Genomic DNA, 27,667 nt, shown 5'->3' with positions numbered 1-27,667 from the left:
GCGTGTCCCATCTACAGCACCACCTGGCGGAAATCACCCTCGGCTGTCTTCTGTCTCGCCGAGGCGCACTGCTGGCGGCCGATCAACCGGACGATCGCTGGTGGCAGGAGCTGCTCCTGCACAACCTATGGATCAGGATCTTCTGCCTTCGGCTGAATGCCATTCCATGCTGTCGGTCGCAAGCTCTGAGCAGTCGTTGAGTTGACGGCAACCTTGGTCACATTCCTCCATTTTCTGTTCACCCTATGTCCATTATCCACTGGAATATCCCGGCATTCGAGCCAATCGGGACGAATTGTCGATCCTCTTACGATCCTACTCGCCGGTCATCTTCTGTCTTCAGGAAACAAAGCTGCGTCCCCATGACCGCTTTGTTCTCCCCCATTTTCAGTCCGTCCGATTTGATCTCCCCTTTGTTGAAGGCACTCCAGCCCATGGTGGACTCATGATTCTTCCCCATGATACTCTGCATTTTCACCCAATCCCCTTAAACACTTCCTTCCAAGCTGTCGCTGTCCGTCTTTCCCTTTCTGGATATACCTCTTCTCTTTGTACTGTATACATTCCATCGTCCACACCAATGGCACGAGCTGATCTCCTTCATCTTCTTGGTCAGCTTCCACCCCCCTATTTGCTGGTTGGGGACTTCAATGCCAGCCGGCCGCGGTGGTCTAGCGGTTCCAGGCGCTCAGTCCGGAACCGCGCGACTGCTACGGTCGCAGGTTCGAATCCTGCCTCGGGCATGGATGTGTGTGATGTCCTTAGGTTAGTTAGGTTTAAGTAGTCCTAAGTTCTAGGGGACTGATGACCACAGATGTTAAGACCCATAGTGCTCAGAGCCATTTGAACCATTTTTGAACTTCAATGCCCACCACCCGCTTTGGGGATCTCCACATCCTTGTCCACGTGGCTCACTATTGCTAGACGTCTTCCATCAAGCGGATCTAGTTTGCCTCAACACTGGGGTCCCTACATTTTTGTCTGCCTCCACGACAAATTTCTCTTATTTGGACCTTTCGGTCGGTACCGTTCCGCTAGCTCGGCGCTTCGAATGGTTCGCCCTTGATGACACACACTCGAGTGACCACTTTCCATGTGTCCTTAGACTGCAGCCACAACTGCCATATATGCGCCCGCGACGCTGGAAGTTTGCCCAAGCCGATTGGGCACTTTTTTCGTCTCTAGCGACATTCGATGACCGTCACTTTCCTAGCGTCGACGATGAGGTCACACATCTTACCGACGTTATTATTACAGCTGCGGAACGTTCAATACCACGCACCTCCGAATTGCCCCGGCGCCCCCCAGTTCCTTGGTGGAACGAGGCATGCCGTGACGCAATACGCGAGCGGCGACGTGCTCTTCGCGTTTTCCGCCACCATCCTACTTTGGCCAATTGTATCCGCTATAAGCAGTTCCGTGCGCGATGCCGTCGCGTCATCCGCGATAGCAAGAAGGCAAGCTGGGAATTCTTTACTAGCTCATTTAACAACTTCACTCCCTCCTCGGAAGTTTGGAGTCGAATTCGACGGTTATCTGGCGCGCCTAGTTTCTCCCCGGTCTCTGGGCTCACTGTCGGGCGTGATACGTTAGCGGACCCCGTCGCAATTTGGGTAAACACTTTGCTGCGATTTCGAGCTCTTCAAATTACCCGCCAGCGTTTCTCCCGAAGAAACGTGCAGCGGAAGTGCAACCTCTTGCTTTCTTCTCTCAAAATCGCGAAAGCTATAATACTGTTTTCTCCATGCGGGAACTCCAACATGCACTCTATTCTTCTCGCTCCTCCGCCCCAGGACCGGATGGTATCCACATCCAAATGTTGCTGCATTTATCAACCCATAGTCTGCGTTACCTCCTTCGCATTTATAATCGAATTTGGACCGACAGTACTTTTCCCAGACGATGGCGGGAAGCAATCGTCGTTCCTGTTCCGAAACCCGGAAAGGACAAACATCTCCCCTCTAGCTATCGCCCCATTTCTCTCACGAGTAGTGTATGTAAGGTTTTGGAGCGTATGGTGAATTGCCGTTTAGCTTGGTGGTTGGAGTCCCGCAGTCTTTTAACACCTGCCCAATGCGGTTTCCGAAAGCATCGTTCTGCAGTTGACCATCTTGTTACTCTCTCCACTTACATCATGAACAATTTTCTCCGGAAACGCCAAACAGTAGCAATATTTTTTGATCTGGAGAGAGCATACGATACCTGTTGGAGGACAGGCATGTTACGCACACTGTTCTCTTGGGGCTTTCGAGGTCGGCTACCCTTTTTTCTTCGCGAATTTATGGCAGAGCGCACATTTCGAGTGCGGGTGAACACTACTCTCTCCCGTACTTTCTCCCAAGAAAACGGGGTACCCCAGGGCTCCGTGCTAAGTGTTATACTGTTTGCCATTGCCATAAATCCAATTATGGATTGTCTCCTTCCTGATGTCTCGGGCTCCCTCTTTGTGGACGATTTTGCGATCTACTACAGCTCTCAACGGACCAGCCTTCTTGAACGACGTCTTCAAGGATGTCTCGATCGCCTCTACTCTTGGAGCATCGAAACCGGCTTCCGTTTTTCTCCCAGTAAGACCGTTTGTGTTAATTTTTGGCGACGTAAGGAGTTTCTTCCACCCTCCTTACATCTAGGACCTGTCAACCTTCCGTTTTCGGACGTCGCTAAATTCTTGGGTCTTACGTTTGACAGAAAACTGTGCTGGTCCTCCCACGTTTCCTATCTTTCGGCTCGCTGTCTGCGATCCCTCAACACCCTCCGTGCCCTGAATGGTACCTCCTGGGAAGCGGACCGAGTGGTCCTTCTCCGTCTCTATCGCGCCTTAGTGCGCTCGAAATTGGACTATGGAAGCATAGTTTACTCCTCTGCTCGGCCGTCTATTCTTCGTCGTCTCGACTCTATCCACCACCGTGGATTACGTTTAGTGTCTGGAGCTTTTTACACCAGCCCTGTGGAAAGCCTTTATGCTGAGACTGCTGAACCTCCGGTGTCCAATCGGCGAGCAGTCCTTCTGAGTCGTTATGCTAGCCATCTGTCTTCCATGCCTGCTAATCCAGCCCATGACATTTTTTTCGACGCCTCCTTTGATGTAGGCCCTTCACTTGTTTATCGTCGGGCATTTGCTACTGTATGTGCACAAATGAAGGAAGCCACATTTATTTACACTGATGGCTCAAAAACGTCGTTAGGTGTAGGGAGTGCCTATATTGTTGGCGACACCCCAAATCAATTTCGGCTTCCCGACCAGTGTTCGGTTTACACTGCGGAGCTTTACGCTGTTCTCCAGGCTGTCCACTACATCCGCCGCCATCAGCGGATACAGTATGTTATCTGCTCAGATTCTCTCAGCTCTCTCCTCAGTCTCCAAGCTCTTTACCCTGTCCACCCTCTGGTCCACCGGATTCAGGACTGTCTGCGCTTGCTCTACCTGGGGGGCGTCTCGGTGGCGTTCCTCTGGCTCCCAGGACACGTTGGTATCTGTGGAAATGAGGCGGCCGATATAGCAGCCAAGGCTGCTGTCTCTCTTCTTCGGCCAGCTATTCAATCGATTCCCTTCACCGATCTACGGAGCGTTTTATGTCGTCGAGTTGTTCTTTTATGGCACGCCCATTGGTCGACACTTCCCCATAATAAATTACGGGACATGAAAGCTCTTCCTTGTGCTTGGACCTATTCCTCCCGAACGCGTCGTCGGGAGGAGGTAATTTTAACTAGATTCCAGATAGGGCACTGTCTTTTTAGCCATCGACATCTTTTAAGCGGCGATCCTCCCCCACTCTGTCCCCACTGCTCTCAGCTGTGGACGGTAAGACACCTTTTAATTGAGTGCCCCTATTTTACTCCGTTACGCGCCCGTCTACAGCTGTCGCCTGATATATCGTCCATTTTATTAGATGACACGCGCTCGGCCGATCGCTTTCTCGAGTTTATTAGTGCCAGTGAAATGACGTCAGTCATTTGAAGCTTTTTTTAGGGACAACCAACCCCTTTTCTGTAGTGGATTTTTAAGCCTTCCTTCTGCTTTTAGTTTCTCCAATTTTTTGAGTTTCGTTCCCATTTCTGCTGGTTTCCATTTTCGGTTTCTACTGTTTTCTAAGTCACGGACCGGGCGCTAATGACCATAGCAGTTTTGCGCCCTAAATCCAAAACAAAAAAAAAAAAAAAAAAAAACAACGCTGGTAACTACTTTGAAGGACAGTAACAGGTGCAAACACGTAACTCTTTTTGTATCGGTTGTGAATAAATAGTTGCCACTATTTAAGTTCCAACCCTCGTATATCATCTTTTCAAGACACAGTCTATTCCGTTCAACTGCTCTTCCAGGTTCTTGGCTGTCTCTGACAGAATTACAATGTCATCCACAAATCTCAAAGTTTTTATTTCTTCTCCCTCGACTTTAATTCCTACTCTGAATTTTTCCTTTGTTTCCTTTACTGTTTGCTCAATATACAGATTGAATAATATTGGGATATGCCACAACCCTGTCTCACTCCGTTCTCAACCACTGCTTCCCTTGCGTGCTCCTCGACTCTTACAACTGCCATCTGGTTTCTGTACAAATTGTAAATAGCCTTTCACTCCCGTATTTTTCCCCTGTCAGCTTTAGAATATGTAGATTTAGAGAAAGCTTTTGACAGTCAGCCAACTATAGGAAGACATAGCCTCCATGAAACATGCGTGTTTTTGGTACTTGCATTGTTTAATTCATAAATTTCGGGCGTATTATAGTATTTGAGAGTTGTAGCATCGCGTTTTAGTACCTGAATAGTGTAAAATCACGTAGTCTCCTTCCGCCGCCGAGCAGTGTATAAGCAGTGCGCAAGTAGCAGCATTACTGCATTTACTAGGCAATCTTGTATTTTAATAACCGTTTAAATTTTGTGTCGATTTGTTTGCGCTCTCTGTAGATTAGTTGAGACGTTCTTTGCACAACAGTTTTTAGCATGGATAGGGACTGCAACTGCTGTGTTCGGATGCAGGCTGAGTTGGCATCCCTTCGCGCCCAGCTTCAGGCAGTGTTGGCTTCGGTCACACAGCTTGAGGCTGTTGCCAATGGGCATCACTGTGGGGGTCCGGATGGGGGTTTGTCAGGGACGGCCAGCTCGTCCCACGCATCCCCCGATCGGACTACAACTGTGGTTGCCCGGGATACTGCCCGCATTGAGGCTGATCCCTCACCTGTGGTAGAGTGGGAGATCGTCTCAAGGTGTGGCAGGGGGCGAAAGACATTCCGGAGGGCTGAACGGAAGGCCTCTCCAGTTTGTCTGACGAACCGGTTTCAGGCTCTGTCTCAGGCTGATACTAATCTTTGGCCTGACATGGCTGCTTGTCCTGTTCCAGAGGTTGCCCCTCAGTCTGCAAGATCCGGGCGGTCGCAGAGGGTGGGCTTACTGGTAGTTGGGAGCTCCAACGTCAGGCGCGTAATGGGGCCCCTTAGGGATATGGCAGCAAGAGAGGGGGAACTCGCTAGCGGGATGAAAGCAGAGCTTACCATCTGCAGCATCGTCGACAGGACTGACTGCGGACCTTTGTTACAGAGCCGAGTGGAGGGTCTGAATCAGAGGCTGAGACGGTTCTGCGACCGTGTGGGCTGCAGATTCCTCGACTTGCGCCATAGGGCGGTGGGGTTTCGGGTTCCGCTGGATAGGTCAGGAGTCCACTACACGCAACAAGCGGCTACACGGGTAGCAGGGGTTGTGTGGCGTGGGCTGGGCGGTTTTTTAGGTTAAATGGCCTCGGGCAAGTACAGAAAGGGCAACAGCCTCTACGGGTGCGGGGCAAAGTCAGGACATGCGGGGACCAAGCAGCAATCGGTATTGTAATTGTCAACTGTCGAAGCTGCATTGGTAAAGTACCGGAACTTCAAGCGCTGATAGAAAGCACCGAAGCTGAAATCGTTATAGGTACAGAAATCTGGCTGAAGCCAGAGATAAATTCTGCCGAAATTTTTACAAAGGTACAGACGGTGTTTAGAAAGGCTAGATTGCATGCAACCGGTGGTGGAGTGTTCGTCGCTGTTAGTAGTAGTTTATCCTGTAGTGAAGTAGAAGTGGATAGTTCCTGTGAATTATTATGGGTGGAGGTTACACTCAACCGAGCTAGGTTAATAATTGGCTCCTTTTACCGACCTCCCGACTCAGCAGCATTAGTGGCAGAACAACTGAGAGAAAATTTGGAATACATTTCACATAAATTTTCTCAGCATGTTATAGTCTTAGGTGGAGATTTCAATTTACCAGATATAGACTGGGACACTCAGATGTTTAGGACGGGTGGTAGGGACAGAGCATCGATTGACATTATACTGAGTGCACATCCGAAAATTACCTCGAGCAATTAAACAGAGAACCGACTCGTGGAGATAACATCTTGGAGCTACTGATAACAAACATACCCGAACTTTTCGACTCTGTATGTGCAGAACAGGGAATCAGTGATCATAAGGCTGTTGCAGCATCCCTGAATATGGAAGTAAATAGGAATATAAAAAAAGGGAGAAAGGTTTATCTGTTTAGCAAGAGTAATAGGAGGCAAATTTCAGACCACCTAACAGATCAAAATGAAAATTTCTGTTCCGACACTGACAATGTTGAGTGTTTATGGAAAAAGTTCAAGGCAATCGTAAAATGCGTTTTAGACAGGTACGTGCCGAGTAAAACTGTGAGGGACGGGAAAAACCCACCGTGGTACAACAACAAAGTTAGGAAACTACTGCGAAAGCAAAGAGAGCTTCACTCCAAGTTTAAACGCAGCCAAAACCTCTCAGACAAACAGAAGCTAAACGATCTCAAAGTTAGCGTAAGGAGGGCTATGCGTGAAGCGTTCAGTGAATTCGAAAGTAAAATTCTATGTACCGACTTGACAGAAAATCCTCGGAAGTTCTGGTCTTACGTTAAATCAGTAAGTGGCTCGAAACAGCATATCCAGACACTCCGGGATGATGATGGCATTGAAACAGAGGATGACACGCGTAAAGCTGAAATACTAAACATCTTTTTCCAAAGCTGTTTCACAGAGGAAGACCGCACAAACGAAAAAATGGCTGACATCGAAATAAGTGTCCAAGGAATAGAAAAGCAACTGGAATCACTCAGCAGAGGAAAGTCCACTGGACCTGACGGGATACCAATTCGATTCTACACAGAGTACGCGAAAGAACTTGCCCCCCTTCTAACAGCCGTGTACCGCAAGTCTCTAGAGGAACGGAAGGTTCCAAATGATTGTAAAAGAACACAGGTAGTCCCAGTCTTCAAGAAGGGTCGTCGAGCAGATGCGCAAAACTATAGACCTATATCTCTGACGTCGATCTGTTTTAGAATTTTAGAACATGTTTTTTGCTCGAGTATCATGTCGTTTTTGGAAACCCAGAATCTACTATGTGGGAATCAACATGGATTCCGGAAACAGCGATCGTGTGAGACCCAACTCGCTTTATTTGTTCATGAGACCCAGAAAATATTAGATACAGGCTCCCAGGTAGATGCTATTTTTCTTGACTTCCGGAAGGCGTTCGATACAGTTCCGCACTGTCGCCTGATAAACAAAATAAGAGCCTACGGAATATCAGACCGGCTGTGTGGCTGGATTGAAGAGTTTTTAGCAAACAGAACACAGCATGTTGTTATCAATGTAGAGACATCTACAGACGTTAAAGTAACCTCTGGCGTGCCACAGGGGAGTGTTATGGGACCATTGCTTTTCACAATATATATAAATGACCTAGTAGATAGTGTCGGAAGTTCCATGCGGATTTTCGCGGATGATGCTGTAGTATACAGAGAAGTTGCAGCATTAGAAAATTGTAGCGAAATGCAGGAAGATCTGCAGCGGATAGGCACTTGGTGCAGGGAGTGGCAACTGACCCTTAACATAGACAAATGTAATGTATTGCGAATACATAGAAAGAAGGGTCCTTTATTGTATGATTATATGATAGCGGAACAAACACTGGTAGCAGTTACTTCTGTAAAATATCTGGGAGTATGCGTGCGGAACGATTTGAAGTGGAATGATCATATAAAATTAGTTGTTGGTAAGGCGGGTGCCAGGTTGAGATTCATTGGGAGAGTCCTTAGAAAATGTAGTCCATCAACAAAGGAGGCGGCTAACAAAACACTCGTTCGACCTATACTTGAGTATTGCTCATCAGTGTGGCATCCGTACCAGGTCGGGTTGACAACGGAGATAAGATCCAAAGAAGAACGGCGCGTTTCATCACAGGGTTATTTGGTAAGCATGATAGCGTTACGGAGATGTTTAGCACACTCAAGTGGCAGATTCTGCAAGAGAGGCGCTCTGCATCGCGGTGTAGCTTGCTGTCCAGGTTTCGAGAGGGTGCGTTTCTGGATGAGGTATCGAATATATTGCTTCCCCCTACTGATACCTCCCGAGGAGATTACGAATGTAAAATTAGAGAGAGTAGAGCGCGCACGGAGGCTTTCAGACAGTCGTTCTTCCCGCGAACCATACGCGACTGGAACAGGAAAGGGAGGTAATGACAGTGGCACGTAAAGTGCCCTCCGCCACACACCGTTGGGTGGCTTGCGGAGTATAAATGTAGATGTAGATGTAGAAGTGTCAATGGAATTTGGGTTGTAGATTTCGCTGTAAGTAAAAACATGACTGCCAGCAGTATGTGTTTCCCACACAAAAAGATACACAGAGAAACATAGGTGTCACCAGATAGACAAACTAGAAATCAGAAAGACCATGTAATGATTGATCGGAGGCACAGATCGGACATAATGCATGTTAGGCGCCAATGTGGAGCTGACTGTAATTTAGACCATCATCTAGCGGCAGTTAAGTACAGGCAAAAGACCTCACTAATGAGTAAACAAAAAGGCCGCAAACAGAAGAGTTTTGACATTAAGAAACTGAAATTAGAAGAAATACGGAGAGCATATCAGACGAAAATAGAAGAGCGGATTAAGAACGATACTGACACGTCAAATGAATATATAGAAATAATGTGGAAATGATGTCAGGCTGCAATCCTCGAAGCGGCTGGAGAGGTTTTGGGACACGTACAGGCTCAAAGGAAGGCAGATCGGTTTGATGAAGAATGTATAAGAAGAATTTAGGAGTGTAACATAGCACGAATGAAATTATTTCAGAGGAGAACGAGAGAAAATCTGAATGTATATGATGAGAAGGGCCACGTAGCTAAGAGGTTTTGCAGACAGAAAAAAAGAACACTACAAAAGAAGAAACTTGAAAAGAGCACTAGAAAAGAAAAAAAATGGAAGAAATTCAACAGCTAGGAGAAGAGAAGCAAGTACATGAAATGTACCAAAAGATTAAAGAAGGAAAGGCCGAATTTCAGGCCTGAACAAATATATGTAGGAGTAAAGACGGGATTTGGTAGGGGAGAGTAATAAAATACTCGACAGATGGGCAGAATACTTCCAAGAGTTATTGAACCCAGAAATAGAAGGATTAGAACAAGAAGAACTGTTGGAAATAACTTCTTATGGACCAGAGGTCATAACACCAGCACCCAACCTGAGGAAGTGATATTAGCCGTTGTTGTTGTTGTGGTCTTCAGTCCTGAGACTGGTTTGATGCAGCTCTCCATGCTACTCTATCCTGTGCAAGCTTCTTCATCTCCCAGTACCTACTGCAACCTACATCCTTCTGAATCTGCTTAGTGTATTCATCTCTTGGTCTCCCCCTACGATTTTTACCCTCCACGCTGCCCTCCAATACTAAATTGGTGATCCCTTGATGCCTCAGAATATGTCCTACCAAACGATCCCTTCGTCTGGTCAAGTTGTGCCACAAACTCCTCTTCTCCCCAATCCTATTCAGTACCTCCTCATTAGTTATGTGATCTACCCATCTAATCTTCAGCATTCTTCTGTAGCACCACATTTCGAAAGCTTCTATTCTCTTCTTGTCCAAACTATTTACCGTCCATGTTTCACTTCCATACATAGCTACACTCCATACAAATACTTTCAGAAATGACTTCCTGACACTTAAATCTATATTCGATGTTAACACATTTCTCTTCTTCAGAAACGCTTTCCTTGCCATTGCCAGTCTACATTTTATATCCTCTCTACTTCGACCATCATCAGTTATTTTGCTCCCCAAATAGCAAAACTCCTTTACTAATTTAAGTGTCTCATTTCCTAATCTAATTCCCTCAGCATCACCCGACTTAATTCGGCTACATTCCATTATCCTCGTTTTGCTTTTGTTGATGTTCATCTTATATCCTCCCTTCAAGACACCATCCATTCCGTTCAACTGCTCTTCCAAGTCCTTTGCTGTCTCCGACAGAATTACAATGTCATTGGCGAACCTCAAAGTTTTTATTTCTTCGCAATGGATTTTAATACCTATTCCGAATTTATCTTTTGTTTCCTTTACTGCTTGCTCAATATACAGATTGAATAACATCGGGGAGAGGCTACAACCCTGTCTTACTCCCTTCCCAACCACTGCTTCCCTTTCATGTCCCTCGACTCTTATAACTGCCATCTGGTTTCTGTACAAATTGTAAATAGCCTTTCGCACCCTGTATTTTACCCCTGCCACCTTCAGAATTTGAAAGAGAGTATTCCAGTCAACATTGTCAAAAGCTTTCTCTAAGTCTACAAATGCTAGAAACGTAGGTTTGCCTTTCCTTAATCTTTCTTCTAATATAAGTCGTAAGGTCAGTATTGCCTCACGTGTTCCAGTATTTCTACGGAATCCAAACTGATCTTCCCCGAGGTCGGCTTCTACTAGTTTTTCCATTCGTCTGTAAAGAATTCGTGTTAGTATTTTGCAGCTGTGGCTTATTAAACTGATTGTTCGGTAATTCTCACATCTGTCAACACCTGCTTTCTTTGGGATTGGAATTATTATATTCTTCTTGAAGTCTGAGGGTATTTCGCCTGTTTCATACATCTTGCTCACCAGATGGTAGAGTTTTGTCAGGACTGGCTCTCCCAAGGCCGTCAGTAGTTCCAATGGAATGTTGTCTACTCCGGGGGCCTTGTTTCGACTCAGGTCTTTCAGTGCTCTGTCAAACTCTTCACGCAGTATCGCATCTCCCATTTCATCTTCCTCTACATCCTCTTCCATTTCCATAATATTGTCCTCAAGTACATCGCCCTTGTATAGACCCTCTATCTACTCCTTCCACCTTTCTGCTTTCCCTTCTTTGCTTAGAACTGGGTTTCCATCTGAGCTCTTGATGTTCATGCAAGTGGTTCTCTTTTCTCCAAAGGTGTCTTTAATTTTCCTGTAGGCGGTATCTATCTTACCCCTAGTGAGATAAGCCTCTACATCCTTACATTTGTCCTCGAGCCATCCGCGCTTAGCCATTTTGCACTTCCTGTCGATCTCATTTTTGAGACGTTTGTATTCCTTTTTGCCTGCTTCATTTACTGCATTTTTATATTTTCTCCTTTCATCAATTAAATTCAATATTTCTTCTGTTACCCAAGGATTTCTAATAGCCCTCTTCTTTTTACCTACTTGATCCTCTGCTGCCTTCACTACTTCATCCCTCAAAGCTACCCATTCTTCTTCTACTGTATTTATTTCCCCCATGGACGGCAAGGTCCATGGTTCATGGGGGGGGGGGGGGGGGGATGTGGCATTACTCGCACGAAACACTGTTGTGCTGGCCGATGCCTATATTCGCGCGAAGTTGACACTCGGCACGGTGGCTGATGGGAGCGAATGTAAATGTGAAATGCCTGTACGTGCGCTCCCATCAGCCACCGCGCCGAGTGTCAATTTTGTTTGCGCTTATATAGTACAAGAGAGCTTGGCCTGGTAGTCAGTATCGAAAAGATCAAATATATGGCAACGGCCAACCAGCGAAACCTACGAAATCTCAGTATAGCTTACAAGGAGTTTGAAAGGGTGAGAGACTTCAAGTACCTCAGATCGACTATCACAGAGACAAATGACATCAGCAGCGAGGTGAAAGCTAGAATAGTAGCAGTGAACAGATGCTACTTTGCCTCACTACCCATGCTCTTGAGTTCGCTTCTATTACGAAAATCTAAAATACCCATTTACAAAACAATTATAATTCCAGTTGTTATATACGTTACCGAGACGGGGACCATGACTGCAAACGAGGAAAGGATCCTTAGCATTTGGAAGAGAAAGGTTCTAAGTAGGTTGGCGCATCCGTACGAATGCAGAATTAAAACAACTTTTTGAAGAGCCTGACATTGTCATTACCATTAAAATAAGAAGACTGCGGTGGGCAGGATACGTGGTCAGAACGGAGGAAGACAGAACATGTAAAAAGATTTTTAATGTCAAGGCTGGAGGCAGACGACGGAAGGGACGTTCCAGAAAGAGATGGGTGACCGGAATTGACGAAGACATGAAAAAGCTGGGTGTCAGAGGATGTTGGCGGAATGCCATGGACTGGTAGAATGACAGGGTATTGTGATGCAGGCCAAGGCCCTTCAAGGACTGTAGAGCCGAGGAGTATGAAAGTCTGGAAGCTGTTATGTAGACAACCTGAAATGGAACAGGGTCACAGTTTAGCTGTTTACAACTACCAGCACCACATTCTGAGAGTGGAGGACTTGTTGATGTATTTTTTGGTTCCTTCAAAGGTACGTGCTCATATCATTAACGCTGTTAAAGTTTTAAATTTGTGAATAACGTTAGACATCCTTAAATTGCGATTAAAAGATTTTGCTGTATTTCATGGTGATTGGTTCGTCCTCCTACAAGCCAGAATTGTTGACTCATTATTTTAGCTATTGTTCCTTTACCGTTTATGCAGCCGTTTTAAAAGGCGACTAGATGGATACATTTTAAGTAGACGAGGATATGAGTGGGACGATAACATAAACAAAAATCATGTGCCTTGCACCCCTTTCCAAGCTTTTCAGTTGACGCAGTTCTGAGGCTTGCGCTTCATTTTGTCGAATTACCCCTCGTGTCTGAGTAAAACCTGTTTCACATCTCTCTCTACGCCACAAAAAAGCGAAGCTGTTCATTGCTCAATCTAACGTAGGACAACCGCTTCCTTAGGTAACAATACCAATCTCAATAACGCCGAGCTAGTGTATAGTGAGTCAATGGAAGTGGCTCTAAGTTAATAGTAGATGATGGTAGTGATTGGAAGTAATATTATATTCGTGATATGAACCTGGAATAATACAGATATTAAGTACCTAGAAACCGAAACGTCGTCACGGATTCCGTGAGTGGTTCAAATGGTTCAAATGGCTCTGAGCACTATGCGACTCAACTTCTGAGGTCATCAGTCGCCTAGAACTTAGAACTAATTAAACCTAACTAACCTAAGGACATCACACACATCCATGTCCGAGATTCCGTGAGTGAAACGCCACATCAGCTCTTTACTACACCACAATTTAAATAACAGCACGAGAAACCAATTATATAAATAGTGTAATAGGAACTATTATGCGAAATTCTGGTCAGACTTCTGATGGTTAGATGGAAACATTTTATGTAGAAAGTCGTAATTTGGGTAACCAGTTCCTTCCGTCTATTTTAATAAGAAACGCGTTTCGCCTCTGGTTATCACGCTACTAACAGACGTAATCCTAAGATAAATGTAGTTTCTCGTGTATGTGTGTAAGACACTTTTTACAAACGTCTGGGGCGGATTCCTCACACCAAAACAGAAAAAAACTCCGTACAAACATGTGTCCGAAGATCCTTTGTTTTTAGGTACCAATGACAGAACACTTTACTATGTTCTCACGTCGGAAACTCGTACCAAAGTTTTCAAAATGCCTTCCGTTTATATCAAACGGTCATCAGATCACATACTGTCTAAGCCTTTCAAAGACGCCAGGATAGCATCGAATGGTTTCACAGGCTTGCATACTAGGTTGATGAAGTGTCGCTGTATTAGGAATGTCTGCTATGTAAACAACTGTTGATGGAAATACCATAGGTAATGATCTGAAAGGCTGGCATTAAGGTAACGTGCTGGCGATGGAATCGGCCCTTTCCTGATGAGCCATCCGTGCTGGTGGATATCATTTAGTGCAGTTCAAACACGGTGCCTCAGATGCGCCAGAGCATTCGTCACACGCTTCTTCTTATTTGCAGGAAGTTGTCTAGTAAAGTCGTTGTAGACAAAACTTGTAAGGCGTTCTGGGAGATAATATGTATCTACTGGACCCACACACTCAGGTTCAGCCTAACGTTAATCTTGTTACCATAAAGATTTTCATTCTCTCATAAGTGTTATGAGAGTGCATTCGCGTCTATTAGCAGGCTGGACTCGAAATGGGGAGAACAACGGTTAAATTTCCGTCTGGCCGTCCAGATTTAGGTTTACCGTGATTTCCTAAATCGCTCCAAGCAAACGCCCGGATGGTTTCTTTGAAAAGCCGATTTCCTTCCTCATCCTTTCGTAACCTTAGCTTTTGCTCCGTTACTAATAAACGCGCTGTTGATGGGACGTCACAGTCGGATCTTTCTTCCTTCGTGTCTAGAAGTAAGAGTAAGACATTTTGAATATTTATCATCATTTGTGTCTTCGTAACTTAGTGGAATGTTTTTTTAATAAGAACTTCCTAAGAAAGAAATTTTGTACCAATTTTGGGATGGATTTTATTCATGTCTTCGTTGCTAGGAATACCTTCCCAAAGTTCTTGTAAAAGTGTTTCCAAAACTCCCTGAATTTGTTGGTACTGCATGTACATTTCCCTGACTAGCCATCCATGTCCTAACAGCCATGGCTTAAAAACATGCATGTCTTAGATTTTGAAATTAGTCAGTGTGTTCACCAAATAGACCGTGACATTCCGCGAAATTCGTTGGATTAAAGTGGTATCAAGGTTTTCTCTTAAGCTAACGCTGCTTAAACGACACTTGTATTAACTCTCAAAGTATACTACTTTTTAAATACTTTTCATTATGTACGTAGAAAGAGTTGCTTGAATAATAACCCAAGTGTAATCGGTCACTTTTAGGCCAAATGCCAGGCGATATATTGGTTTGGGACATAACTGTCCTCAGCTCGTGGTCTAGTGGCTGGCGTTGCTACGGGGACGCGGGTTCGATTCCCGGATTTTCTCCGCCTGGGGACTGGGTATTTGTGTTGTACTCATCTTCATTCGGGAAGTGGCGAAATTGGAACTGGAAAGATTGGGAACTTGTATGGGCGCTGATGACCACGATGTTGAGCGCCCCACAAACCAACATGACGATCATCATCATCATCTGGTACATAACTTCCTAACATTTTCCCCAAGTTTAATAAACACAACAGATGCACTTAACAGTGACTTTAATTATCAATAATAGATTTTCCTTCACTATTTGCAACAGTCTTCTAACGCTGATGTAACTTTCTGATTCCGTGACTGTAGAAATCACGTGATATGAGGCGAAGAACTCGTCGAGCCATGTTCTGAGCGCATTTTCATCCGGAAAGTAAGTTCCTTGAAGATTGTTCGATAGAGAGCGGAAAAGGTGAAAATCTAAGGCACAAGATCAGATGAGTAAGGCGGGTGCGGAATGACTTCCCAACCCAACTCCAGTGTTTTTTGTCAGCGTAGCAGAATGCGGGCGTGTGTGATCATGGAGTAGCATCACTTACGTAGTCTTCCTGGTCGTTGTTCTTGAATTACGTTTATAAGACGCCTCTGTTGTTGATAACAAATGTCAGCAGTGATGGTTACACCTCGGGGAAGCAATTCCTAATACACCACACCGCCGGTGTTCCATAAGATGCATAACATTACCTTCTGTGGATGCGCGCAGGTCTTTGTACGGGGAGTCGCTGCTTTGTTTTGGCTCAAGTATTCCTTTATTTTCCTTACGTTGGCATAAAGACACCATTTCCCGTCACCAGAAACGATACTGGATAGGAATGGTCGGTGTTCTTCTCGAATCAATTGATGACGAACTAGTAGAGATGCACATATGACTACCCGGTGATTTTTGTGAGTTTGGCGTAGAGCATACGGTCACGGCCAGCCGCTGATTTGTGTGATTTTGGTTTAGAACATGTTGTACCCATACACCCGACCTTGAACCTTCCACATTGTGTGTAAATGTCGCACGATTGTGGAATGATCACTTGGATGATTGTGGATTAATAAGTTTAAACGATCTTCATCAAGCCCCGGAGGTCCTGAGGCGGAGGAGGGGGTAGTCACTAATGTCAAACCTTCCCCCTTAAAACGAGAAAATCAAAAACCATTTTCTTTCCGTGGTCTGTCCAATGGCATTATCCTCCAAGTATGGCGCAAATATTTCTGGCTTTCTCGGCTGCTGTCACCCCTCTGTTGAACTCAAGCAGAAGAATATGTCGGAAATGTTCCGAACTTTTCACTTGGCATTCCATTTTCTGACATTCACAGCTCCACTCACTATCACCAAATGACAACTCAAATAGCAACAGTGAGCTACAAATAGAAAATGACGGTCGATAAATAAACCCATAGCAATCGGAATACCAAAATGCAAAACAAAAACGCTGCGGACTTATGTATAACCCAATAATAGTGGACCACAGAGTGTCGCTGATGGAAGTGGATTTCCAAGTGATACCTCACGGAAACGTTGGTCACATCCAGGAGATGGCAACTATTTTTAATTCCGGAACAGTGTGTTCCAGACAATAAATGGAGTGTGTTTAGGAATGTACAGAATAAATTGGAATCGGTAGATGTGACGAACATGTACAGATAAACAAAGAGAAAGCTTCACAAATTGAGTAAGACAATGTGTTGTTCCACCTCTGGCCAATGGTAAGCAGTTATTCGGCTTAGCATTGATTGTTGCATGGACTCCTGAGGGAAATCGTGCCAAATTCTGTGCAATTGACGCGTAGATCGTCAAAATCCCGAAATGGTTGGAGGGCCTCGCTCAAAACGCTCCAAATGTTCTCAATTGTGGAGAGAACCGGTGACCTTGCTGGCCGATATAGAGTTTCGCAAGCATGAAGACAAGCAGTAGAAACTCTCGCCGTGTGCGGGCGAGCATTTTATTGCTGAAATGTGTACCCTGACGACTACCGAAGACTTCTATGGCTGTCACCCGCGGCAGCCTTACTACACAGCGGCACGTCGACGATATTCTGCATCCCGTTTTGTTTGCCCTTCATGCAAGCCATCTTGAGCTTACCTTTCAGCAAGATGATACCCGCTCGCACACGGCGAGAGTTTCTGTTGCTTTTCGTTCTTGCCAAATTGTGCCTTGGCCAGCAAAGTTTCCGGATCTCTCCCCAGTTGACAACGTTTGCAGCATTGTCGGGAGTGTCCTCCAACCATGCGGGATTTTGGAGATCTAATGCGCCAGTTGAGTAGAATTTGGCACGGTGTCCCTCAGGAGGATATGAAGCAAGTCTGTCAATAAATGCCTAAGCCGAATAACTGCTTGCATGAGGGCCAGCGGTAGACCAACGAGTTACTGACTTTCTCAGTTTGTAAAGCTCTATCTCTTGAATAAACCGTCCAATTTTTCTGAAATTGCATTGTCTGTATTTACATGTACATTATATCCACCGATTTCTGTCCCATTCGGAAAATTCCTTCGTCGTGAGTTATTCGTTTTGTCTTAAGAGTGTATCTTAACCTGTCACAGCATGTAGAATATTTGTGGTACTTTCACAATTTTGAATTAAATGCCTAATCTGGTGCGACCTTTTAGCTTGTGATAAAAGTACTTGACCACCTTTTTGACAGGGAATACAAAGGGCCGTAATCTTGCGTTTCTTATTCCATTATGCCTATGCGTAGTACAGAGTGGTTAAAATAATGAATATCGCCTCACAAGTAAACTGTGTGCTTGTATACGAGATGGGCATTATCAAACTGGCTGTACTGTGGGTGCGGAAGATGTAAATTTTGTTGCCTATCGTAAAATATTTTCCGGGCCAGTTAAATTTTGCCTACCTCGTGCATAGGCACTTACTTATGAGGCACTATGTCCGCAGCTGGTTGACTAGTGGCTAGCGTTTCTGCCTGTGGATCACGGGGTCCCTGGTTCGATTCCCCGGTGGGTTGGGGATTTTCTCCGCTCGGGGACTGAGTGTTTGTGTTCCCCTCATCATTTCATCATCATCATTCGTGATAGTGGCCCGATTGGATTGTGGGGAAACTTGGACTGTGTAAAAATTGGGACTTTGTACGGACGCTGATGACCGCGCAGTTGAGCGCCCCACAAACCAAACATCATCATCTTTATTATGAGCCAGTTTTCCTCTAACCGTTTATTAAATACTACTGTAGCGTTTGTCATCTGCTGCGGACACTCAGTAAAACTGTCGCCGCGAGTATAAATACATAAGTCATTCACATACTGCAGTACTTGCATACTTGGGTGACTAATTAAACATGTGTCTGATGCAAGTGGATTGAATAGCAATTGCGCTTTACTTGGTTTGCTTGGGCCTGTTTCATTGTTCTGTATAGTGATTAGGCTTCCGTCGCTCAGGGGGCGTGTAGCTTGTGGATGAATAGCTACGGGATGTCATAATTTTGCAATTTATTTATTAACGGGTCCATAAGGACTCTATCATAATACGTTTTTGTTATAACCGTATACCACCGTGTCATAGGTGCCTTTACCTCCCATAAAGCCTGTTTGTCCAAGAGGTAATATTCTACGCTTCTCTGTCCACCATTCTAATTTGTGTTTTTATCATCCGTTCCAATGTCAAAAACGCTATAGAAGGTCGAAGGGCCTGTAAGACGAAGCGTACACAGTCGGCTTGTCCTTTTAATAAGAGAGACGTTCAGTAAGTAAGGAAATACATTTTTTTCTCGGACAATTTCTGTTGAAAAAGTGTGGAATTTGTTGTGCGACATCGTGAAATATTCACGCCTTAGCCTCTGTAGTTTCATGAAGTTCCGATTTGTGGCGGCGCTGTACGTAGCCTTGAAAATGGCGTCGGTAACGCAGGTGCCTTCCAAGCAGAGAGTAGTCATTCAGTTTATTTTGGTGGAAAACCAGAGCGTCGCAGATATTCGTAGGCGCTTGCAGAATATCTACGGAGACTTGGCAGCGAACAAAAACACGTGAGTCGTTGAACGAGCCGTCTGTCATTGTATCAACAAGGTCGCGCAAACGTGTCTGATCTCCTGCGTGCCGGCCGGTCGCACACAGCTCTCTCTCCTGCAATGTTGGAATGTGGAGACACATCCATTCGTCGCCACAAAAATGCAAACGAACTTCTCCTTCTCCATGACAACGCAAGACCTCACAACTCTGCGCACCCTAGAGGAGCGCACAAATTTCATTGGACTGTTCTCCTCGCTGAACAACTGGATGGCTTTGTTGGTAATGTTGGCACATTTGTCCACCATTTGGGAAACTCAGATGTGTGCATCCGTTGGGTTCCTCGCCGCCTTAGGAAGACCATAAAGAGCAACGAAAGACCATTTGTGTGCAGAATTGTTTGCGCCTTACGAGGCTGATCGTGACAATTTTTTGTCGAACGTCGCCACAGCGATGAAACATGGGTTCATTACTTCGAACCGAGAACAAACGGGCAATCCATGGGCTGGCGCCACACTACCTCTCCTCCGAATCCCGGCGGAGGTTCGAGTCCTCCCTCGGGCATGGGTGTGTGTGTTTGTCCTTAGGATAATTTAGGTTAAGTAGTGTGTAAGCTTAGGGACTGATGACCTTAGCAGTTAAGTCCCATAAGATTTCACACACATTTTTGAACCTCTCCTCCGAAGAAAAAGTTCAAAGCCGTACCTTCAGCTGCTAAAGTCATTGCGACTGTTTTCTGGGGCTCTGAAAGGGTTATTTTGTTTGATTTCCTGCCTCTTGGTATAACGGTCACCTCTAAACTGTATTGTGCTACCCCCAGGAAATTGAAGAAACGACTTCAGCATGTTCGTCGCCACAAAAATGCAAACAAACTTCTCCTTCTCCATGACAACATAAGACCTTACACAAATCTGTGAACGAGAGAGGAGCTCACAAATCTTCCTCATGCAGCGTACAGCCCGGATCTGACACCTTCCGATTTCTATCTGTTTGGCCCAGTGAAGGATGTACCCCGCGGGAAGCAATATGTGGATGACTGGAAGGTTATAGATGGAGCAAGACGTTGGCTCCGACGTCGACCAGTAAAATGGTGCCCTGCGGGGATACATGCCCTGCCAGTAAGTTGGCGTAAGTTTATCCCATTGAACGGAGATCATATTGAAAAATAAGATCTGGTAGCCAACAGAGTGGGGAATAATTTGTTGTATTGGAATCCTGTATAAAGCCAGCCTGCTTTCAGAAAAAAAAATATGTTGCATTATGAAACTTCCTGGCAGACTAAAACTGTGTGCCGGACCGAGACTCGAACTCGGGACCTTTGCCTTTCGGGGGCAAGTGGTCTACCGATAACACTGCATTAATTATTCAACGCCCTCGTACTTCGCATTGGAAAGAAGGCGTACCGAATAGACTTTTACGAATAGCTGAACTCTTACTTTTTTTCATCATTAATAACTTCTTTGATAATTGCAGTTGGTGTATTTATCTGCACATGAAACTTTGGATCAGTGTCACATTTGTCAATAACATGGACAGTGGTAGTTGCACTACACAGTACGAGAAAACCGGGAATGCGTTGTAGGCCGCGAGCGAGTGCTCACGAGGAAGGGAGGGAGCCGCGACGTGTTCGGCGCCCGGCCGCTTGGCGGCGCCCCGATCCGGGGCCCGGAGCCTGAGGCTGGTGGCGAGCGACGGGCGACCGTTTCCGCAGTCGGCGGCGACCTGTCCGTCCGCAAGGATGCGCGTGTGACGTAGCTAAGCGATGCTGTACGTTCTGCCGCCCCCGCCGTGGGCTGCGGGTGGGCTCTGCGCCGCCCCGCGACCTCCTCACCGCCGCCGCCGGCCGCAGAGGCCCTTATCTGCCGCCGCAGCCGATAGCAGCTCTTCACTGGTCAGTCGATATGTGTGTGGATGATGTGTGTGTGCGTGCGTGCGCGTGCTCGTCTGGCCTTTCAAACGGATCTTCTGTGTCGAGTGCTTCCGAAAAATAAAGTTTGCTGTTCTTTACCATCCGCCTAGCATAAATCCTACCCCTATCTTCAGTTTTTCAGTTGGCTAACAGTGTTGTGGGAAGACCACTGCCACAGGAACGCACTGATGCAGATGGCACTGGTATTCTGGTATTGCGCCCATACTTCTTCGTCGGATAGTTTTTTCGAACGATGGAAGAAGCATTTTTAAATTTCTGTTTTAGTTAAATACACTGTAGGTAATTGTAAAATACTGTAACGGTAGCTGAAGATTTTATGTTGTTCAGTAAATGTTTTCGATATTCAAAATAAAATATGAAGTGAAACGAGTGTTTTTTTAGGTAACCATATGTCACAGTGGACTACAACAAAAATTACTCCAGTGCGTTTACCCTAATACTAATCGTAGCATATTACTATGTCTCGTCGCCTCACTTTGAGACCGAATAATGTTATTTGTTTCTCTCCAATGGTTATATAAAGATATATCATAACGTGCAGCGTAGTGACTTACCCGCTGAGCAGCGGCTTCTGTTATAAGCCTTTAAAGCGGCAGGTATTCGAGAGCGACGACGGAGTTTGGTTCCTGTGGTCGTGTGTACATTCCCTACACTCTTGCCAACGTATATGCCTTTTAGGTGTGAGGTGATATGTCGAAAATGCATAATTTGCTCTGCGTTTGTAGAGAATTATGTAAATATTTGTGTCGAAATACAAGCCCGGCCTTAATATATGAAAACTAACGCGTAATGATTTCAGTACTTTTCTGTTTTGTTTTCGAACCTGGTAGTGGTGTAAGGCGATGTAGACACAGAATAGTAATACATATGGCTGTGTGTCGCGTACTACCAGTCTCCGGGTATCTCTTTGATATTGAGATTCCTTCGATAATTGTGCTTCTAAAGAGCAAGACTTCCAGCGTTTAGACAAACACAGTCGAAAAGAAGATGGAGAAATCGTAAATAAATCCTCCTTCAGAACTTGTAAATATCTTTTATGAGCAAGTATTGGATTGCGAGCCTATTGTTGTCCTACGTGTGTATTTCTGAGCATCGTGTGTCCATATTAATGGCGTTGTGTGTCCGAGGTTCGTACGTACGATTTTTAAACTGGCTAATTTTGGGCCTGTTAGGTTCAACGTTGTGTGCTGCGAACGATGATGTTAGATTCAGACATAAACATTAGCCACCTACAACATTTTGTTGCTTTATGAACAAAGACTATCTCTGACACGTTTGCGTTAATCACAGTCGTATTACATGATAAATTGGATTTACTTTATAGTGTGAGTTTAGTACTGGGCCATTTGTTAGCAGTGTATATCGAGCAATAATGTTATTAGTGGACTTTTGAAATCAGAAACATCACAACACGACGTAACGTATAATTACCGTAGCAAGTTCCCCAATACCGTTGGTTTATGACAGCTACATAGTGCCCTGTTTGGTAAAGTTCTTGAAAGTTGTCCTTTGTCTTTCATATCACAGCCCCTACCCTCCTTCATATGAGGCTTTAGTCAAGTGATGACATGCATTAGAATACTGAAAATTGTGGTCTTTATCTCTCAGTGTTGTACGAAGAGACATCTGGGTGTATTATTCAACTTATGTTAGGTTCGTCAATGACTGAAACTATTATTGCCACTACTTTGACATATGGATTTCTCAACAAAAGGTATCACGTTCCGACAAGCACTTTTAAAGATTCCGTGCCGCCAGTTGCGTGAGAATTCCGGCTGTTCTGTTTGCATCCTGCAAGGAGATAACATTGTTGCCTATCGTCACTACTTTCTTGGGTTAAACTCGTGGACGTGGAGACGCGACATGCAGCAGGTGGTAGATGGATGTCTCATGCAATAGTTGTGAGCCTTTGTGAGAGTACTTGAGTCTTCCAATATCTTTTTGTGTCAAGATAATTGGCTAAAAAAATTGCTGTTGGCATCTATTTTAAATCGGGTAAAAGAAAAGTACTCAGATGGATGTTAGGGTTACACTGAAAGTCACTGATAGGTTAGTTTTCTTTGTGTAACTGACCTTTCTCAAAATTAAAAGTGAATTGGTCCAGCTTTCGACGAGTCGTTGAAACGTGATAGGTCCAGTTTATGGTTTGGGTTAATTGGAGGGCTAAAAACAAAAAAGGAAAAAAATACAACGGACAGAAACTGCGCGTAGCTGCAGAGTGACATTTAGTACTGTCCTTAGTGCCTTCATGTGTTCCTTCGCCATCAAGTCACTTGCGGCCGTTAAGTTGCTGGAGCAGTTCAATTGGCTACTTGACTTCTGCGTTCCGTTATGATTGTTAACATTACGTAATCACTTATCAAAGGATTCTGCCACCGATTAACCTTTCCACTCTCAACGCGAAGCCTTTACCGGGAAGATTAGTCCGTGAGTCATCTCATGGAAGATGGTAGTCTTGCCCTTTCCGCTACACTGTCGAAATGTGATTGTATTTGCCTTATAGTTTAATAAATACAACCACGCCGAAAATATCCTCTCTGTCAGTGTAGAAGAACTTACAGGGGATTCGTACAAAGCCAACTGACTTAAACTGCATCTTTTACTCTACCTCTGAACGTTTGTATGTGAATGTTGTTAAATCTTGCGTGTCTTTTGTCACCGTGACGTAATCAGCATGACGCTTTCAAGCTTAATTTTTGTATCTTTGGGCTACTTTGATACGACGATATCGTGTTTGTATTCTTTGAATATAATCATTGAATATCCGACGTTAATTATTATGCTTTTAGTTTTTTAGTTGGTAGAAGTTTTTTAAAGGAATTGTCTCATCAAACACTTCTTTTGTGAATTTTGTCAGGTTTGAGCGAATAGGAGCTTCGTCTTGCGCCACTTCTGATTAGTTTTGTTAGTTTTCTTCTATTATGAGTACGTTTCCAGCCGAATTGTAACTGCGAATATCAGGAGCTTTACATACGACACTAATTATACCTCGCACACTGCTTGTGGACTGGCATCTACTCTCCTACGCTGCAAATGAGTCTCCGCTGAAGCACTTAATGGTAGCACCAGTCATTACCTGGGATGATGATTTGCAGAAAAATTCTGCCTTCGTCACAAATGTTGCGGCTTTCAACATTGTTATCCCCTTTTCGTCAGTCAGTTTGTAAGGTGCTGTCTCTCCTTGCTACTCACCATTTCCTCTAATACAAGTATCAATGACATTCGCTGAATTTATGACAGTATCTGCAGGACTTGTTCGATGTCGTCTGCCGTCATGTTTGTTGACACCAGACAGGAACTTGTCCAGTCAACAGTTTCAACGGCATCGTACTAGCCGTTGACTGTAGAAATTATTTATTTTGCAGTTGCAACTTTGGTCTTAGAGCCGTTATCAGTATTACTGCAAAAGATTTTTCTTCAGCACATGTTAGAATTTAAAATCCTGTGAACCCAGACTGTGAGAAGTCAACCAGTTTCCTTTCTATCTCGAAAAAGTTCCAGTCAGTCATCAACACGTTTTTCGTACGCAGTTTTGTCCCCTGATCTCGTTTTTCGGATTTTGCAACAAAATGGTAATAAAGAAATACAGGTAGTAATATCTTTGCTCAGCAACATAAGCTGTATCCATGGCGACGTGTAATTGGAAAAAGATCCATAAAATAAACTATAGGAAGATTGGAGATTAGGGTTACGTCCCATCGACATCGAGGTCATTAGATGAATACGGTTTCGGATTGGGGAAGGAAATTGGATGTGTTTGTTTCAAAGGAACAACACGGTATATGCTTATAGTAATTTTGGAAAACCAGTAAAAAACGCAAGCGGCTGACAGGGCGCGATATCGAACTGCTGTCCTTCCGAATGCGCCATCTCATTCGTTTCGCGGAACTTAACAGTTAAAAATAAAAATGTGTGTGTGGAATTTTAGTGAAGTCAATACTACCCTGCATGCCACTCCTGCGACGTTTGGACGAAAAAGGAAAATATTACCTTATTCATCCTTCATAAAAGTGTCTTTATTGGATCTATATCTGAATGACAACGGACCTTGAATTGCATGTGCACGACGTTAGGAATCGCCAAGTACCGTCAAAACTGATGAAATACATTATTCTTCTGCAGCAAGTTGAACACAGTAAAGCTTAAAAAAGTATGTCAGTTCATCATTGTTTATTGCTGTTATTATTGTTGTTGTGGGACCTCGATCATACAGTTCCCTAGTTTTCGTGTAGCCTCTGACTCAGTTACCTCCACTGTTGACTTAAGTTGCTTTTAATAAGGCGGTGGAAGCTTGTTCGATGATTTAAGGATTATTTTGTGCTCTTGTACAAAGCAGCTGTTGAGCTGTGCTGTTGTGGTTCACTGCGCGCCGGTCCCGACGTAGTTCAGTGGTGAAGTCATCACCAGTTTCTTCAGCGAACGTTAGGGAACATTGATGCGGACAACATATAACCGTTTCTTTCAAAGCTCATTCCCGGTATATCATTAGCTGTCAACGATTCCTTTGTATTTACGCATTTCACTGCAAGAAACGCAGAAGCATCTAAAAGTGAGAGGTGATAGTATTATTTTGTCTTTGTTCTGGCCTTTAATGATTGGTCTTAGTTACCGATAGAACAGTTGACGAACCAGTTTGAAAGTGTTGAAGTATTCGCCATGTGAGTTAGCAGGTTTTTTTTTCATTTTAATTCATGGTGTTAATTATATACTACAGCCTACGCGCTAATGTAAAACTACCAACAAAGGCAGTTGTTGTCTTCGTGTTTCTAGTCGTATAGTCGCGAAACGATCCACGCTTTTACGGTAAGAATGTCTGCAGACGTATGTGAAACTATTCCTCAGAGTTCCCTAGGCGCTCTTTATCGACTCAGTAACCAATGAGTTGAACATTTTTCGAGTTTGGTAGTAGCTTCTCCAGGATACTCTGGCTGGTGCAGTCAGCACCGTAAACTATACAGGGAGAAAAGGCGTTCGTTATCTTTTATGTAATCGGTGGTCTGCTTAGTTTTGCGGTGGCTTTTCCCGTTGCTGTTCCAACGGAGTGTGACGAATGAGTCCATCGTTTCATGTTTCTTTCTTTCACTCACCCAGATACCATCCACCGGATAACCAGATCACGGTATAACTGGCGTACGACGGAGGACTGCTTATACAAAAGAGTCGTTACACGTACGGCAATGATGTGTGTCAGTGAAATATGTACGTTAAAGTAGTACTGTACCCATGAGCAGAGATATCAACTTCCGCATGTTGCTTTGAATATAGAGCACAGACTTCGAGGATGCCCATAGAATATTTTTAAATATGTGAAGGAAACGGAAATCCTCAGGTTGACCCCGATTGTCTCACGAAATGAGACTACCTTTTGCTTCACATCCCATCTCTTGATACGACAGTCGTTCTGGTTACATGCCGTGTTCAAAACCGCTTCGTGGCTCAGGTCACATCTTGTACTATGCTACATTGACTGTTTGTAGAAGGGCTATGTATGAGTTTCCGAGGTGATTTCCTTTTGATCAAGCACAGGAATTTCGTACCTAGTTTAGCGCACACCCTAAGGGATTATCAGATAGAGTGGTCAGAAACAGTCTAAAAAGCTTCGAAGTGTGTTGCAAGTTAGGTTGTGTCGAGAAATAAATGTTAAGAAAAAAATTCGATACGTTGCGCCGTTTCCGAGTTATTTAACATTGAAGTTAGCCAATCAGACCGGTGCGCATGGAGATTCAAGCAGCATGCCAGATACAGTAGATGCTAATTATTCTCATAGCGTAGGACGTAGATGATAGCGCACGAGACTATTCAGCCTTTAGCTCGGGTTTGGTAGTTGGAAACCAAACGAATGAAACGTTTGCTGACTCAGTCTGTGCGCTGTTTACCATATATACAGGGTGTTTCTATGTCTGCATCAAACGTCTAGGGCTGATAGATCCCTTCGACAAAATGTTCACTGGCCCTTCCCGACGACGCTAGGTGTCCTTTACTATTCGCCGCTCCTGAAACGACGAGATTTCTTCGGTATGGGATGATCTACTAGTCAGTTGCACTGTTTGCTACCTATTCCGTTATATTGATGGTGATTTTCAAGAGAAGACCTTAAGAATGAATGTCTCTAAACGGAGAAATATATCTGAGAAGTGAATAAGGAACTTTAATTTTGCTGAGTCTACACCATTTCGTTCGCAGCATATCACTGGTTTATTGGCAATGTATAAACCATACATACGCCGCAGATTACATACACACTTCGGCCGAACAGGGGCATGACCAATACTAAAGGACGACTAGCGTCTCTGGGAAGCGTCAGCGAACATTTTGTCTTCAAGACTGCTCCCCATGATGTGATCTATCGATGCAAAGACTTTGAAACACCCAGAGTTACGTATCTAGTGGTTAACGATGAAGTTCCATGATGTTGTTCGTAGATGATGCTTTTGTAGCTTATACAGGAAAATCGCAACGACAGAAATTTGAAGCGAACTGAAAGAACGCCTACAGAGGATTGATGCTTGGTACAGAGACTGGCAGTCGACCCTGCAAATAAATAAACGTAACGTATCGCTAATAAATAGGCGGAAAAACAATTATTATGTAATTAAACGATACGCGGTCAATCTCTGGAATCAGTAACAGTTGTATATCGTCTAGGAGTATGGGTCCGGCGCTACGTAAAGAGGAACATCTACATGAAAGCGTTGTAGGAAAAGCATGTCCAAGACTGAGAGCCACTGGAAAGATTTTATGGAGGTACGGTTTACGTGCTACAAAAAAATTATAAAT

The 27,667-nt window shown here is 44.4% G+C and overlaps 1 protein-coding gene across 2 annotated transcripts in view; it reads left to right on the top strand.

Annotated features, from left to right (window-relative positions):
- LOC124787195 (flocculation protein FLO11) overlaps positions 1-27,667 on the top strand; it is a 628,869-nt gene that overhangs the window by 55,930 nt on the left and 545,272 nt on the right. Inside the window, exon 1 of one of the 2 annotated variants that reach the window (XM_047254320.1) lies at positions 20,685-20,851. The exons of the other annotated variant lie outside the window; for it this stretch is intronic. Within the exon in view, the coding sequence (XP_047110276.1) occupies positions 20,723-20,851 (129 nt within the window). The 5' untranslated portion in view covers positions 20,685-20,722. Of the gene's footprint in view, positions 1-20,684; positions 20,852-27,667 lie in introns of those variants that run through there. 2 annotated transcript variants of the gene reach the window in all.

Source organism: Schistocerca piceifrons, chromosome 1 (genome assembly GCF_021461385.2).
Source record: "Schistocerca piceifrons isolate TAMUIC-IGC-003096 chromosome 1, iqSchPice1.1, whole genome shotgun sequence".
In the NCBI taxonomy this organism is placed as follows: Eukaryota; Metazoa; Arthropoda; class Insecta; order Orthoptera; family Acrididae; genus Schistocerca; species Schistocerca piceifrons.
Note: the sequence above shows the minus strand (reverse complement) of the source record. Positions and strands in the feature narration are given on the sequence as shown.